The 17,442-nt window shown below is 30.6% G+C and overlaps 3 protein-coding genes across 3 annotated transcripts; all 3 read right to left on the bottom strand.

Annotated features, from left to right (window-relative positions):
- Window positions 1-197: 197 nt before the first annotated feature.
- Window positions 198-1,442, bottom strand: LOC126832790 (neuroguidin). Its single transcript, XM_050563739.1, has 2 exons — window positions 563-1,442; window positions 198-478 (listed from the first exon to the last, which is right to left on the bottom strand). Exons 1-2 carry the CDS (start codon window positions 1,285-1,287, stop codon window positions 286-288), a joined length of 918 nt encoding a protein of 305 aa, XP_050419696.1. The 5' UTR covers window positions 1,288-1,442; the 3' UTR covers window positions 198-285.
- Window positions 1,443-2,363: 921 nt separating this feature from the next.
- On the bottom strand, window positions 2,364-4,671 carry LOC126832789 (programmed cell death protein 2). Its single transcript, XM_050563738.1, has 6 exons — window positions 4,111-4,671; window positions 3,717-3,805; window positions 3,309-3,451; window positions 3,114-3,228; window positions 2,927-3,035; window positions 2,364-2,866 (listed from the first exon to the last, which is right to left on the bottom strand). Exons 1-6 carry the CDS (start codon window positions 4,498-4,500, stop codon window positions 2,708-2,710), a joined length of 1,005 nt encoding a protein of 334 aa, XP_050419695.1. The 5' UTR covers window positions 4,501-4,671; the 3' UTR covers window positions 2,364-2,707.
- An 8,070-nt stretch (window positions 4,672-12,741) lies between these two features.
- On the bottom strand, window positions 12,742-17,397 carry LOC126832738 (N-alpha-acetyltransferase 35, NatC auxiliary subunit). Its single transcript, XM_050563633.1, has 13 exons — window positions 17,132-17,397; window positions 16,491-16,597; window positions 16,012-16,139; window positions 15,715-15,938; window positions 15,492-15,639; window positions 15,227-15,416; window positions 14,925-15,103; window positions 14,517-14,711; window positions 14,301-14,441; window positions 14,036-14,214; window positions 13,686-13,887; window positions 13,331-13,600; window positions 12,742-13,259 (listed from the first exon to the last, which is right to left on the bottom strand). The coding sequence occupies exons 2-13, from the start codon at window positions 16,594-16,596 to the stop codon at window positions 13,119-13,121; spliced, it is 2,103 nt and encodes a 700-aa protein (XP_050419590.1). The 5' UTR covers window position 16,597; window positions 17,132-17,397; the 3' UTR covers window positions 12,742-13,118.
- Between the last annotated feature and the right edge of the window lie 45 nt (window positions 17,398-17,442).

Genomic DNA, 17,442 nt, shown 5'->3' with positions numbered 1-17,442 from the left:
TTCGTCGAAACACGTACAGCAGAATTACTTGAAATATTATCGAAATTAATTTTAGCAAATTTAGCTAGTTTTTTTTTTTACTTACATTTAAAGATATACTTTGTTTTCATCTTTTTTTTTTTTATAAACCATTTATATTTAACTAATGAATTAAAACAACATAACCACTAATTTTTCTAAAAAAATCAAATGAAAAATTAAATGACATTATAATTGTTATCAATATATTTTACAAATTTAAAAACCACTTAAGATTAAAATATTGTCAATACAGTATTCAAGGAATTAAAATTTTCTCTTTTTCTTCAACCCTTTTTTACCTTTGAATTTCTTTTTTCTTTTATTGCCGCTTTTCTCTTTGAAATTTCCACCAAGAGCCGAAGTATCTTCAAAGTGCGTAACTTCTTTTCCTAATTTTCCTAGAGTTATAGACGATAATTGTTTCGCTCTATGCTTATCCTTCTTAGTAACTGGCAACCTACAGAAAAAAAACAAAATTAAAAAATATTATTTAACACAATAAAAAGTATTCATGTAATCAAGTAATCCTAGAATATCAAACCTTGTAAAGTAATCTTCCTCGTATTTTTGTCTTTCGTAATCATACTTTGACTGTTTGTTTTTCAAGCCAACAGAATTGATTTGTACTTCTACGGGAGTGTCGGCATATTCTTCTCTCAATTCCTGAATTACAGAGCTCTGTAACGCTCTCTTTTTAGCTCTTTCTAACAGTTTTTGTTTTTTATCTGCGTGTGATTCATCACCATCGTAAGGGACCGCTGTTACTTTAGGTGCTACATAGACTCCATCCTTAGATTTTCTCGATGCCTTCACATCGTTACTTTCATCGTCAGATTCTAAATCTTCTTCTTCATCTTCGGCGTCTCCTAAACCATCGATAGAAGCACGGAACCTATTAGGGTCGTTGGGATCGACATTTCCGGACACGGCGGTCTTGACAAGTTTTTCTATTTGATACTTAATTTTGAACTCCAACGGCCTGATACGTTCCAACACAGTTCTACTTTCCACAAGTCGATCGATTGACAAATCGCCTTGAATGGATTTGAATTGGCATTTTTGCAATATAATGTTGGTTAGGTCTTCAAGATAACTCAACAGTGTGTGATACTTGACATCTAAAAGACTAATTCCCTCCGATAGTTTTTGCTCTTGATTGATCTTGATTATAGGCTCCTTTGCTTGTACTATACTTGTGTTAATTTCATTCAGAAGTCTTGTAGTCTGAGTAAGCACATCTACGTCGCCTTGCGGTTCTTCGTCCATACTGGAATATTAATAACCGCACATTTTAAGGTTTATTAAAATCAATTACATCCACACTGTTATGAAAATGTACCAACAGTCGATATTATGTAAACAGAAAACTCATCCACGTGCTTAGCACTTGCCAGAAATCTTAAAATTTAAATTTCGCATTGAAAAATGATAATGTTATCATCAATACTGTTATCACAACGGCTTATCAGTCAAACGAGTAATCGTTCTTAACTTCACTGTCTACATGTTTACTGTTAAGATTTAAAAAGTTATTAATTACTAATTAGTGTAAATACTAAATTGACTGACTTCTGAGAATTTTGTATATTAATATTATAGTCATAATGTGAAGCAGTTGGTCCAGTAGGTGAAAATTTGTCATTGGTCCAGTAAATCAAGGCATTTTTTTATTTAAAATAAATAACAAATAGTAATTTGATAATTAACTCGTTGTTAAATATAAAAAATACATTTGTTTTAGCGCATCAAGTAATTTTCCATTTAACATACATTTTTATACCGTTTAAAATAATAAATTATTTAAAACAATTTATTATTTAGGTATCCCAGAAAATATTTGATTTAATTATTACATTTGTATTATACTGTTTCAAATAAACTGTTATTTGAAATAAATGTTTATTCTATTATTTACTTTTAATTATTTAATTTTTTAACTTTTATTAAAATCTGTTAAAATTAAAAAAATTGTAAATAGTATTTAAATATTTGTTCAAATAAAAATAAGTTTATATGTATATATATAAATACATTTTTATTTTTAATAATTATTAAAATTTTTATTTCAGTAATAGTTTGGCCAAACCAAAAAATAAATTATATAGAAAATAAACATGTAAAGCTAAAACCATTGATTATAAACTCTAATAATGCCTTTTTTAAAATTACATATTAAGCCAAACAATGAACATATTTAAAATCAAATGACATTCTCTCCAAAAAGACTTTCTGTTTTATAATAAGCGTTTTTTCTCTAAAACCATCATAGAATAAGTAAACCGTAATCTGTGTAGCGGTTTTGATAAAAACAAATGATAAAAAAATAGTATTTAACACTCATGGACTGGAAAATTAACAATTCTTATTACCATACATATAAATTTACACAATGTTGTAGTTTTATCTAGAAAATTCTTCTACATCGATATTTATAACAAAATGGTTAATATTCTCTCAATGTCTAGGAAGTAGAATGCAGAAGACAAATAGTGTGAAATGTTCATTTTATGATATTTTTTAACGTTAAAACATTATAGTCATATTCAAAATTAAGATCATAGTTTATATTTTCTTTTAAGTATATATATATATATATAACATATATTTATTATAGCAAATAATAATCAAGATCTGGGCAGAATGATAAACCCAGACATTAAGAGTTGAAAAGATATTAATGACTTGATCACAAAGAACTTTGTTGCCATAAAAACTCTTCCTTGTACTGTTTACTTCCGACGCTGCAACTATCAGGACACGTGTACACAGCCAATACGCCAAAATTAAATGATTCTTCGTTGGTTATCTCTGGCAATTTTAAATAATATAAAACTTGCGGCATAATCTGTAATGTGAATTTAGTTTATAAATTCTACACAAGACCACACACTTTCTTTGTACTAACTTGAAATTCAAATTGTCTTTGCTTTCCACAATACGAACAAGGAGGAATGTCATTAGTTGCAGGAATACTTTTTGCACATACCCATAAAGGTTTTCCCAAACGGTCATACCTTTTGTTTAAAAAAAAAAAAACACATTTTTAAATACTTCGGTGCAAATGAATATTAAAGACAAATAAATATGTATACCTAATAATTTGTTCGGGCACAGATGCTATTGTCGTTTTAAATTTTTCAAAATATTCATCGTCTTGGTCACCTCCATAGGCCATTTCTAATAAAGCTTCATCTAAATTATCTACATCTAAAAATTAGTACAAAAATTAATATAGGTACACAAAGAATTTAACGCAAACATTATAATTAATTTAACAATCTTATTACCTTGAAGACTACCTTTGGGAATAACAACTTCACTATTTTCATCATCGTTACTTTCCTCGTCCTCGCTAGCCGAAGATCCATCAGGATATTCATCGTCGTCGGCCTCTTCGTTAATAATATACTCCGGTAAGACAACTAAGTTACTAAAATTGTTAAATCGTTCAATATTATATACAGTTTAAATATAATGTTTCCGCAACATTTGAATTAACCAAATAAAATGACCAATTTTTAGAGCTAACATAAACTGAATTTAAAATTGTTATTTTTTAATAGAAATTGTAGTTGTAATATTCACAAAGAGAATTTTTAAGAATTTTAAGAATACATATGGCATAACACCAACTATAAACTTAATTTCCTTTTTATACAATTTAATATTTTTTCACGGAAATTTTTATTACTTACTTGTCACTTGAACTTCTATCGTCGACATTTTTATGGTACAAACTACAATAAATATTTTCATAATCTTCTAAAGCCTTACATCCACAAACCTGTAAGAAAAAAAAACTTTACAGCTAAATACAACAAAAACAATATGTAGAAACGAAACGGCTTGGTCATTCATAACAAAATATACAATATGCTACAATAGTTTAGTTTAATATTTAGTAATCCGATAGTGTCATAATTAAACTAGCTTGTAAAGTACAAGCAGATGTATTCATGAAAAAGCCGACGGATTTTATTCGAGTTTCTTACCATCGACATAAATGATGGAACAATCGTAGGCGTAACAAAGATTTTAGAAGGTCAATTTGGGTAATAAAAAAAAAATACTTAATACGTCAAATCATACCTTACATAATTTGACTCCCCACATGTCGGGAGTTTTGTCAGGATCGCTGGGCTCGGCCGGAACATCCGAGTAGTATTCATTTTGGACACGAAGCTGTGATCTCAAGACTAAGAACGTCCGGTCGTTTCTGCAATCGTAGCAGAAGAACACAAACAAGGTACGATGAAAACACGATCCCCGGAATTCCGGTTCGTCGATCGGAGCGTACAGTTGACACAAAAACACCAATGGAACGTTGCACTTTGAACAAGTCATTTCTGTCGCATCTGGAATGTGTTTAAAATCCAACCAAGCCGGCATTCCACCCACTTTGGACGGAAAGAAACGGCTTGTGAGTTTGAACTGATCGGTGGTGCTATTCTTATCGATGGTACCCAACATGACCGACATGATTATGATTTTTCTTGCGTTTTTTAAACACAATTTTCAATAAAAAAAACAAATCCTATGTAGTTGTCGGGTTGGGTTTTACATTACTGTAACGACTAACATCTCGAATAGGAAAATTCAAAAATAAAAATGCACACAACACATTATCACGTGTTTGACAAATTCAACGTGTTATCACAGATTAGATATGTTATCTATGGTATTGTATCATAGACCTTATACACGGTTATAGATAAGAGTTATAGAATAAACGGGTGCCATCAAAAGTTATATTTCCAAGGTGGATTTATCCACCTTGAATATTTCCTATCTAACGTGTACTAAAGAGCTATTGATATTAAAACTGATTCTATCTCAAACATTTTTATCATTATTGCAATGACTGTGTGTATTAATTTGTTATTTTTCAGTAAAATGTGATGTCATATCCATGGCTTTTACAGATATATTTAAATTAATAACGACAGTTTAATCGTTTTTCCTACAATCTATTTCTAAAAATGCTAATAACTCCATAAATATTTGTTCAAAACTTGTCATCGACGAGTCTATTTTTTTAACCGGATATTCATGATATAATAAAACATATATATATACATTTTTTTTTGTCTTGAAAAATTTAACGATTAGAACAATTATTTTCTAACGTGTACAGTTAGGTTAGGTTAGGTTAGGTTAGGTTCAACCAGAGGCCCAAATTTAGGTTTCCAATTGATATTATGTTAGATTTTATTTTATACTTTGAATTATCGTTGTAATATGAAATGCGCTAGTATATTATAACAAACGATAAAGTGTGTAAAAACAACACACGATTGGTAAAATTTTGTTTTGCGTCTTATTTATCTTATTTATTTATATAAACCGGACTGGCCCAATTCCAAAGACTTAAACAATTTCCTAAATTAAAATACACAATAATAGACTAACGTTAATAAAAATTACATTAACATGAAAACATTTGAAATAATACACAATAATTATTGTAGAAAAATATAAATATATATATATAAGAAAGATGGTCAGTCCGCAGGACAAAAGCTGCATATTTCAAGAACTTGCGCTGCACACGCTCAACTTTGTATATTGATCACCAATCGTATTAGGACTCCATACTGCCACACCATATTCCAAGTGAGAACGCACAAATGAGCAATAAAGAGCCTGCCTTAAGGGAGGCAGAATGTTTAAAATCCGAAGAAATTCTTTTAGTAAACCCAAGCATTTTAAGAGCCTTACATGTAACTTTTTTTAATATGTGAATCAAAGCACAGGCGACGATCGAACGTGGTACCCAAATCTACCACACTCTCACCAGAGGCGTGCAAACTTTTGCCATTGACAGAATATATAAAATCAACAGACCTACGACATCGAGTAAATGTCATGAAATGGCATTTTGAAGTATTGAGTTCCAATCCGATACCACTGGCCCTAACGACCATAGAAACAAGATCTTCTTGGAGAAGAATACAGTCTCGAATAGAGTAAATTTGGAGAAACAATTTAATGTTATCGAAAAACAACAAAAAACGACAATGCCGAAATACTTTATTTATATCATTGACATATAATGCAAATCCCAAAGGTGAAAATTTTAATCTTTATCCCTTATACGACAAAAAGGGCGCAAGTTCACTTTTTTAAATGACAACATATGTTTTTAATTCCATAAATTTGTAGGAAAAATCAATCTTGGTTTTTATTTTTTTATCAATTGTTACTTTACTTTTATCAAATGTATTTAATACAAATAATGGACCATCTATATGTGTAAAAATAATTGATTTTATTAGTTATTGTAAGTGGCTATACTGTGATAAATAGGTATTCGATTAACCCATAAGTGATAACATATATATATATATATATATATATATATATATATATAGGTAAAGTGTGAATGTGTGATTTTTTTAAGCATACTCACCCCACCATGCGTAGAATTTGATTTTTTCTTGTACAATTTAAAGCACTAAAAACATTACATTTTTATGATGTATATATTTTTTGTCTGGGTGATTTTTTAGTTTTCTTAAAAGACAACCACTACTTACAACTTAATATTAAAAGAAAAAATATTCTCTTTCAAAATGTTAAATTTGTATAAAACACGAGTTATTCTTAAAAAATGTTGTATTATTTGTAGTTTACATTTTTTTATGAAATAAATTACAAATTTGAACATTATTCAGGGATAAAAGTGGGATGAGTATGTTACACAATCACTGTTTCTATATTACATATACTATATGCATTATACATAAAATTATGTATGGAACGCTTAAAACTATATGGAGACATTAGTCCCCCCTGTATTTTTTTCCCACTTTAAGCCCTGAATACAAATTTCTGCTTCTTAGGTCCAACTTGAAATATTTTCATAATCATACACTTATAATATACTTAAAATATTCTTACTTTGTTTTACATTTAACAATAAGTAGAAAGCAATATAAAAAATCAGAGACAATATGTAATTTCAGAAAGCCATTTATTTTTTGTTTCAAAAATACATATATTTAAAACAAATGTAAGATATTTTTATAAAGTGCTACACACATTCACACAATAAAATACAAGTAACATCAAATCGTGTCTTCTGACATTACAGGTGGGTTACAAGAAAACATTATTTTTTTTAGCAGTTGATTTTGACGATAATTCGAGGTTTTATGGAAATAATGTAGGTGCAAAGCTTTGAAAATAAAACAAAAATTAGTGCATGTTAAATTTGAATATGTAAATATAATAGTGTTTAATAAAATAATAAGTATACCTACACTGATATTTATTAAAATTATAGATATTGTATTAATCTGAATTTCCTGACCTCTCTCTGACAATAGTGTTTCAAAGTGGGTTGTATTTAAACCCAAATTTTGGAAACACGGTTTCTATAAAATAGTTTATTTTTATACCGAGTTGACTCTCTATCTCCTGCGAATTTTGGGGAATCTCATTACTTATTTCCGCATGTGACTGAACCACGCAAGACATATCAGTGAATGTGTTTAGTGCTTTTTCAACACCTGACAAATTACTTGGGAATGTTTCCATTCTATCGGGTGACTTTGTATTACCACTACTGCTCGCTGCTAGATTATCATAATTCCTCGACTGATAGTAATTAATATTTTCAATGGAGTTCATGAGGAAGTGTATGATTTTCAAAATGCAATTGTCAAAAACAGTCTGAGGTGGTAATCGTTGAAAATACAAAAGGGTGCCTCTCGTCGAAAATTGTTCGTCCCAGATTTCCAAAGGTTCGGAATCGCGCCATCCCGGTTGCTCCAGAATTCGGTTCAACTGTGACACGTTGTCTGCTGCCATTGCACCCCAATATATAGTATTATTGTTACACAATACGAGCAATGTAAAACAAGTAAAAAAACGTCGAGCTAGCATTTTTATGCTGAAGTTATAGATATCACGGACACTTCACTGCGGACATATTTTAATCCGGACAGTTTACTATGATAAAATTATAACGTCTGTTAAGTGGACAGTATGCCTGTGTAATACATAATATAATATACTTTGAATGCGTTATGATTTGTGCTATTTTGCGCGTCAACGGCCAAAAAGAACTCGTTCGCAAAAAAAACAACTGGTCTATACCTACATCAAGTTTCAAGGTTTCCGAATGCGAAAACTTTGACATACTTTCACTGTTTTTTTTTTTTGTCATCCGAATACACATCGATCATTTTTACATTGCATTCTTTAGGCCTGACTTTATTTTTTTTTTTTGTTCGAAAGAAGTTTTGAAATCGACGTTTTCTTTAGCGACGTTATCGAACTAGGTCATAATATCCTTCACCTTTGTTTTTTGCAAAAGCTAGAAAAGAATACCTACTACTACTAGTCAATCTACATAGTCAAACAGCTAGAGTAAATTTTAGTGTAGCACAAATAAGATGTCCTTAGATGAAAAGACACATATAATTAGACAACAATCAAGATCCTGCTCTTTCCGTTTTTTCCCATGCGGTCTATTTTTTCGACGTTTTAGAACAAAAAGCAAGACAAAATTGTGACTACTTAGGATGGTCCGATTTCAATTCTGTAAAGATAAACAAGTTCTTTGGCAACTCTTCTAGGTTATACGGGAAACAGATTTAGTTTTATGCTGTACTCGCATATCTTTACAGAATTGTAATTGGCCCATACATTCGACATTTCGTCACGCATTTTGGTTTAAAATAAACCAATAAGGATTTCACTCATCGAACAATTACTTAAAATTTAATATTGCATCTTGAAGCTTACAAAAATATTGACCGGTATGTTAAAAAACATACAAACATCTATACATATACTAAATACATGCAAACCCTAAAGGCGCTTATGCACTAGCATTTATTAAGGCGCATTGTATAGGCAATTTTTCGCTAAAACTTAACATTAAGCTAAAATGTGTAAACATACAATATCTTCATCCATACATATCTTACAAGGAAAGAAGTATCTATTTTGATAAATGATTTTGTTTGTCAACTTTTATAACGCATATAGGATCTATTTTTGTACAAAAACATAATATATTTCTATTTCAAACGTAATGTTCCAAAGAGTACTCCGGTTTAAGTTTCGAAAAAACATTTGAATTCTTCATGACATTTCCTATGGCTATGGTTTTTAGTATTATTTTTCTTTACGAGATCCTGCTCTATCTTATTTCTATTAAAAGACGGACGGTTCCATTTTTAACATGTATAAATAATTATCAACTGTTCAATAACTTTTATGGACGTGAAATATTATACAAACGTGTTAGCACTGCAAAATCTCTTCGAAGATTATGTTGCATGTCCCCTCACAAACAGTTTCACCCCATTAGTTTGAAACCCAAACCCTTTTTTTTTTTTTGTTTCCAGACAATACTTTAGGGATACATAAGATAACTGGGGGAATATGGACGTCGTTTCGCTGCGGTTAATAATAATTTTACTATGCAGATTTTTAAATACACCCACCTTGTTTGTGGCGAGTATCATTTGGAGTGCATTACAAACCATAGTATTCAGAACATGACTGTGATTTTTATTTATCATTATTGTAAGTATATAAAAACAATTGTATTCATAACAATACTAACACCAGCACATAATTCATTTTAATGTTCTTTGTGTATCCTTATTTTTGTTATCATAGTTAAGTACCCATTTATGTTGTTTGTGACTCATGGTTAAATAAAAAAAAGGACGTTTGTTTTAGCGCATCAAGTAATTTTCCATTTAAAATACATTTTTATACTGTTAAAAATAAATAATTTATTATTTATAATTCCCAAAAAATATTCAATTTAATTATTACATTTTTATCATATACTGTTTCAAATAAACTGTTATTTGAAATAAATGTTTATTTTATGGTATTATTTACTTTTAGTTAGATAATTTTTTACTTTTTATTTAAACCTGTTAAAATGTTTAAAATTGTATATAGTATTTAGATATTTGTTCAAGTACAAATAAGTTTATATAAATATATTTTTATTTTTAATAATTATTTTAATTTTTATTTCAGTTATGACTTATTTAAAAAATGCCAAGGTTTAGCCTAAAAAATAAATTGTACATAAAATTAACATGTTTAGGTAAACCCATTAAGAGGACGCCACACCAAAAGTGGAACGCGTGCAACGACCGATAGAACGCGCTGTTAGGTGTTTTAGCGAGGCGCAGGCACGCGTTTTTAGCCCCGCCTATCACGTTACTGTTGACGTAACCAGTCTGACAATTTCTCGTACGGGACCGTGTTTTATTATAGAATGAACGTCGTTGGTAGACGATTCGTATACTTTGAAATTGCATACGCTGTATACAGCCGACATATTTATAGTATCTGCGCGCACCCACGAATTAGTTATTGATTAAAAACTACTGTTTGCCTAATTATATACATATATTTATAAAATATAAACTCTATGTTCTATCATAGCTTGAATTATGTTTTTATCATTTTTACTTTACAAACTGTAAATAAAACAATTCAAATAATTTTGTTACTGATATTTTTAATACCGACAAAATCATGAACTAAAACCCAATTACATATATTTCCACAAGAAAAGTAATATGATATTTTTAATATTTCAATTATTATTAAATTATATTGGTAATTATTATAAAAATTATTATAGAATTATAATTAAAATTTTTGTAATTATATTACAAGTAAGAATAAAATAATAAATTGTTAAAAAATTCACTGTAAAACACAAAACACAATAGGACAAATAGAATAGCGGCTTTTATGTGCAACAAAAATATAGTATTTTCTTAGTATAGGCATATTTCTTAATTCTTCAATATTTACAAAATAATACGTTCAGTTAAAATTAGATTATCAGTATTCAGTTCTATTGTTATCCCACGAATTACGGTGGTAATTGGCTGCCGTCGGCACTTGGCATACGACTTTTAAAGCATAAGAACGACATGTGATAATTTCCAAAATTATGCACTATTATACGAATATATTATTATGTATAAATAATTTTAAAAAACCAATACAGTGGGGTAGGGGCATAGTGGGGATGGAGCATATTGCGGCGGAGAGGTCACAGGTCTATATGATTCATTAGAACTGAAATTGATAAAATTATTTTTTAATTAACGTTTTGATCTATAATGGTAGAAATACAAATATTTAAAAAAGCATTGTACCCTATTGGCATTAACTTGCTTAAAAAAGTATTTTTGTTGTTAGGGTTAATACGAATAGGGTTTATCGTCTGTCTATAAGAATTTAATGACATAGTTACCCGTATATCGGAGTTGGCAATAGAATGAAAATATTTTTAAATACCCGTTGACTGGTGATTAACTCACACATAAAGGAAGGGTTTATAATATTTTTTTATTTGTCGACGTTTAGCGGTAGTACTATATCTAAAGAATATTCCATATACATTTGGAACATAATAGAATATTTTTTAAAAAAGTTGTGGTGTGCCGTAATTTTTCTCATTTTTGACCAGGAGAGGGGAGGGCACACATGTATTTCAATGTCCCGGTTTTTTGGCGATGCATTTAAATAATTTTATTGTTTTTATTTTAACTGTTATTTATTTTTCACACAGTATCCTAATACTCCCTCTCCCCTAGAGTCACAGCGTCACCCTTTGGTCTGGGGTGGGGAGGAGGGCGCATATTGTATTACAATGTTTCGTTTTTTCGGCGAGGCATTTGAACATTTTTAAAAAAATTTTCACAGAGTGTGCAATCAACTCCTCCACCCTCCCTTTCCCCAAATATTTTTTTAAATCACAATTCTTATAAATCATAATTTAACACACTTTCTACCTTTTTCGAACAAGCAAAGCCTGGTTATTCAGTTAGTTTTCTAAAAAATAATGAACACAAAAAAGCAAATATTAAATGACGGTATCGCTGAGCAACTATTATTTGTCCGTGTTATTGAAAATCAATTGTTAAAAAATGGATTATTTGTTTATTCTTCAGGTAATAATTCTCCGATAACTCTCAACCCTGCCGTTTTTCGGCTGTCGGTCGACGGACGGACGGCGGCTGACCGTTACCCCCGCACTCCGCACGGTCCATTATAAATAATACTTGAACGTCCCGTTAGAAGCAGCACATGACGACGTACAAATTTACAAATCTAGCGTAAAAACTTGTCTACGCAGAACAGGTTTTACTGGGTCCACGATAGTTTTAGAGCAAAAACACCAAGTATAAAATCGAAAGATAATGACATTTTAGAGGGATAAGCATATCCTTTTTTTGATATAATTAGTACATAGTTCAATATTTAATGTTAAAAAAAGTGTAAATTTTACTTTTTTAAAACATTAATAACTTTTTTGTTTGGACATTTTTTAAAAAACGGATATGCTATTCTTTCAAAAATGTCATTATCTTTCTATTTTATACTTGGTGTTTTTGCTCTAAGACCATCGTGGGCCGAGTAAAACCCATTCTGCGTAGACAGGTTTTAGCGCTAAAAAATTGGGTGTGTGGCGTCCCTTAATTATAAACACTAGTATTTATAATGTCTTTTTTAATATTGCATATTAAACCAAACGGTGAATATATTGATATAGATGTTGTAGCTTCTGTTACTTTCACACTAACATTTTTTATATTAAAACTTATTGATTCGCACTCATAATATACAATATATAAACAATTTACAAATCAAATGATAAAATCATGACCAATCTATAAAAGCCTGGAGAGCGTCCTCGATAAAAACTGACAACAGACTAAATGAAACGGAAATAAGTTTATTACAGATACATGAAGAACATTGGAGTGGCAAAATTCATACACGAAAAAACAAACTTTTGTCATTGTACAAGAAACCGCATATACAATAATAATTGTTAGTAAAAACAATAAACTAATCAATCTTACATATTATTTATATAGCTAATCAATAATTATTATGTGATGGGAAAAAAAACCGTGCGTTTTTAACACATAAAACAACTCTGTTATACAAAAAAAACAATAGCCCCGTTTGTTTAAAGATTAAAAAAGAATTAATTTTGTATAAGAAGGCGAGATGGTATTATCGATTGTATAATAAGTTTCAAACAGTCTTCAAATATTTATTTTTATCTAAATGTTAACAATCGTTTAGGATTAGCTGAGCTTGTATATAGGAAAACAAGAGTTGGTGGTAAAATCAAAATCGAGTGAAACTTCCGGGCCTCTTTTGTGTCCGCTGGCCAGCAATTTCATGGTGACAAAATTCGTTTTACAAACTTTCAACAGATCGAGTACCTAAACGGATATAAAATTACGATTAAAAATTAATACAATCGACGAAATTATTTATTCAATTAAAACTCTACCTGTGGAGAATGTGGTTGAGCGAGAGTGTCTAACAGACATCTCGCCTGGTGAAATAGTTCACAGCCGCTCAGGTAAAGCATACCGGAGTTACCGGACACGGTGTCTTGCACTTGGCATCGGGTCATTTGAAATTCGGCGTACGAAAACGGCGGCGGCACGGCCACCGTCGAGAACGCCGCAAATCTGTGTTCGTATCGAACCCTCTCGTTGTCGAACTTTGCGTGTTTCGGCGGCTTTATTTTACCTTCCAATTGGAATCCGACCAATGTCTGCAAAACAAACGACATTTACAAACAAATAACTAGAATAAAAGATAAATTATGATCAATCACAAGTATGTCAATGCGCGATTACCTTAAAATAAGCACCGGTTAAACTTTGCATGGCGTGGCACATGATGATTTCTTGGCTGTAAGGGTGTAATTTTTTCTTTTTAGGTTTGTTTCGTTTCGCTCGATTTTTTTGACAATCCACCGAAGAGTCGTTACCGTAAAGTACGTTATCGGCTCTGTTCAATGTGGACACCAACCAGCCGTACAAGAATTGATACAAATACCTATTGAAATTAGAAAAAAAAAAAAAAAATCTAGATAATATTTTTTAATTAGCTGTTATTTTATTAAGCGTGTAATAAATAAATGTTTGTAATATATAATTTGACAACAGATTATCGAAACAAAATTACTAATGTTTACGATCCATACCAATAGATGTATTGATATTCGTGCGCACTGTACAATTCTAGTTCAAAACCGGATAGCAAAAACATTATCATAATACGTATTGTATGATAGATTATCCACGTGCTGAAACTTGCCAAGTGTTCTCTGGGCGGATCCAACTTGGACGTGAATGTGTGCAGAAAAGCGTCGACTCTTTGGGACTAGCGATTTATTCAAAATAAAAACAATATCAATAGTAATAAAACAAAAAATCTATTAATATTATTCAAACAAAGTGTCTCATTACTTCATCCTGTAACGCCGAGAAGTCTTCCATGAGATGTGCTAATTTGTCTCTTTGGCGAGCCCTGTTGTGACCGCATATCTGAATGAATCCGGCGAAAGGACGAGTGCAGTGTTCGAAAAAGCTATAAACACAGTCTTTTGCCTGGAAATATATAAATATATATATTAAATAACCAAATTGAGGTTTCCAACTGATATTACGATAATAGTTCCATACTTGAGAGTTGGATAGAATATTTAAACGTGTTATGAGCGACGGCGGCGCTATAAACGATTTTGCCCATTCTCTAAGACAGTCTTCCAAATCCTGGGTACCGAAAACTCTGTTGGGCTGCGGTAGGTAAAGCGTTTGCATAATCGATCTAGATACGATACATAAATTGCTGTTGTGACCGAGTTCCACGAAACATTCCTGAAAACAATAACAATTATATAAAATATTGTAATTATTAATATTATCTAACATTACGTATTGTATACGGTGTTGTTTTAAAGTTTTCAAACAGTAATCATGCTATGACGTTTTTCTGACAAATTTGCAAGAAAAATTGTAAGTATGGATGTGTGATAGTAAAACGTAGTTTGTGTACCAGAAAATACTTTAAGATAATAATGAAAAACCAACCAGAGCACTTATAAACGTCACACAATTTGTCATTTTACAAATTTGTTTCAGTCTTGTTAACAGTCCTTCGAAATAGTGATATGCGTCTGCGGGCGGCTTTATTTTTGTATAACGAGGAAATGTAGGCGGCAATAGCTTTTGATTTATAAGCGGATCGAAACCCAACTTAAAATACCAATCTGTGAAAATGTAGTCAACATATCGATTAAGGTAGTTAAAGTAAAAGAATAACTACAGAGAAAAATAAATAGTGTCTCTTGGTAGACCATTGAAATACATTTCATTGAACACAATCAACTTACCGCCTTCGTTTGGTACTCCTTTATCGACGGTCTTAATTAATGAGGGAATTAATAAACCGCAAGTCGTTAACAACCTTTGTGTTTCTCCCATTGAAGTTGTTTGGTTTTCACGCCGATTGAACGATAGTAGGATCTGGAGAAACAGCCTTACAAACTTAATACGAACGTTTAAAGCTACGTAGAGCTCGTTCTGGAAATAATACAAACATTGTTAATTGTTGCGATATAATTAAAATTATTCATTAATAATATATTCCAGTCTCACATCTTTAGTATCTTTTGATTTCATCACGTGATTTAACTCTTCGTCCACCTCCCTCATCATACCGATGACCCTTTGATCGGAGATTTCAGAAAAATAATGATAATTGTAAAGAGCGGGTTGAAAGTCTTCTTCTTCGAATACTTGTGCTCTACAAATGTACAAAATATATATATAAATACATAATACAGTAGTAATATAATAATATATTATTCGAGTAGTTAACCTGTTGGCAAAATCTCTTATAGCTTCGATGATTTTATAAATACAAATACAAAAAGCCTTTATTGAAGTGTCTTCGATATTGTAAGGTTTTTGAAAATATAAATTTGTAAAAACAGTTTGCGCAAGCGAATGTCCTTCGAGCCACGAAACCAGACAGGCCAGTGTAACATCTATTATCGATATTTGTTCGGGTATCGTTAGGCCGCCTAATTTCAGTTCTTCAATCTGAAAAATGGACATTTAAGTACACAAATTGTAATTAATTCGAAAACAAACAATAACAATGTAAATTATTTACTTTAATTGCTTTTGATTCACGATTACACATCATACCAGCGTCCATTTTAGGATCCATTATTTCAATGGCCGACATGGCCTCAAATAAACCAAAGAAATATCCGTGTAATAGTTCGCCTAATTCGAGTTCTTTAAAATAAAAGACAAATAAATTTTAACGAAAAAACATCATAGCGGCGATTCCCAAGTTGTAAAGTATCTTATCTGAACACTTCCGATAGGAAGTGGACACAGTAAGAATGGTAATGAAAATAAACGTAGGAAGAAAGAGGGGAAGAGGAAGACAAGCGAAAAAGAGGGGTTGGATGCGAGGATGATGTGGGCGATATGCCAAGTAGATGTTTAAGACAAGCCGGGTGGTCGATCCCAAATAGTTGAGATGAAGGCGAAGGAGAAGAAGAAATATATAAATAAAATTACAAATCTAATTGTTAATCGTCCTATAACCTAAAAAAATATATTATATAATTTATTATTTACCTTTAATTGATTCGAAAAATTCAGGCGTCACATCCACCCAATTATAATTAGGCTTTTGTTGAGTAGATACATTTTTATTCAAACCGGCTTTATAGTCAGATTCCATTCTGAAAACAAAAAAATTGCCATTACATTATAAACAATAGTTATTTTATTGATAATAATAATATTAAAATTGTTTTTAAAAAATGTATACGTTAGTTAGATTGTTAATCAAATTTCGCACTGGAAAATATTACACTTGAAATGAAAATACAACTACAATATTATTTGCCAAAATTAATATCTACTTTATAAAATATTATTTGTGTTGTCTTAAAATTTACTCTAACAATTATGGAAAGTAAATATCATGGTACCGAAAATGCAAGGAGTCTAAAAAAATGTAGTTTACATGCTACAATAGCATACCATCGCTATAATCAAGTTTGAGATCATAATTGTAGAAAGGCTATTTAAACATTTGAGAAGGATAAGCTTCCCAGTATAATGATTTGCAAAGTACTAAGCATAAGTATTTACAATTTACTAATATACTGTCATCATTAAAATTATCTCCGAGCTTGAAATTATTTACACTAGTATATCGTAGTGAGTCATAAATATATTATTAAACAAAAAAAAAGGCAGATCACTCTTACTTGTACTTTCTTTTGTAACAGAGTCGTCAAGTCATGTAAATGTCATAAGAAATGTTTAGAAACAAAAACGGGGCTTGTAATATGCAATATTTTAAAATGTATGTAAACGAAACTTAGACATCGATTTAACTCGTTTCGTTGAGGCTAAGGGTTATTTTTGGAACTGCTAATATCTAAGACGCTTCTCAAATAGCCTGAAAATTAACCGAGATAACGCGTTCTTAAGAAAATTGAAAAATTTTCAGTAAATAGTAAATAAAATTTATCATTGGGTTCTCTTATCACTCGACTTTATCATTTTAGCTGTGGTC

The sequence above is a fragment of the Adelges cooleyi genome, unplaced genomic scaffold (assembly GCF_023614345.1).
Source record: "Adelges cooleyi isolate 19-005CV unplaced genomic scaffold, UGA_ACOO_1.1 ACOO_flye_CR_arks_rails_tigmint_CR_PRNA_167, whole genome shotgun sequence".
Classification (NCBI taxonomy): domain Eukaryota; kingdom Metazoa; phylum Arthropoda; class Insecta; order Hemiptera; family Adelgidae; genus Adelges; species Adelges cooleyi.
This window is presented reverse-complemented; position numbering and strand designations above follow the sequence as displayed.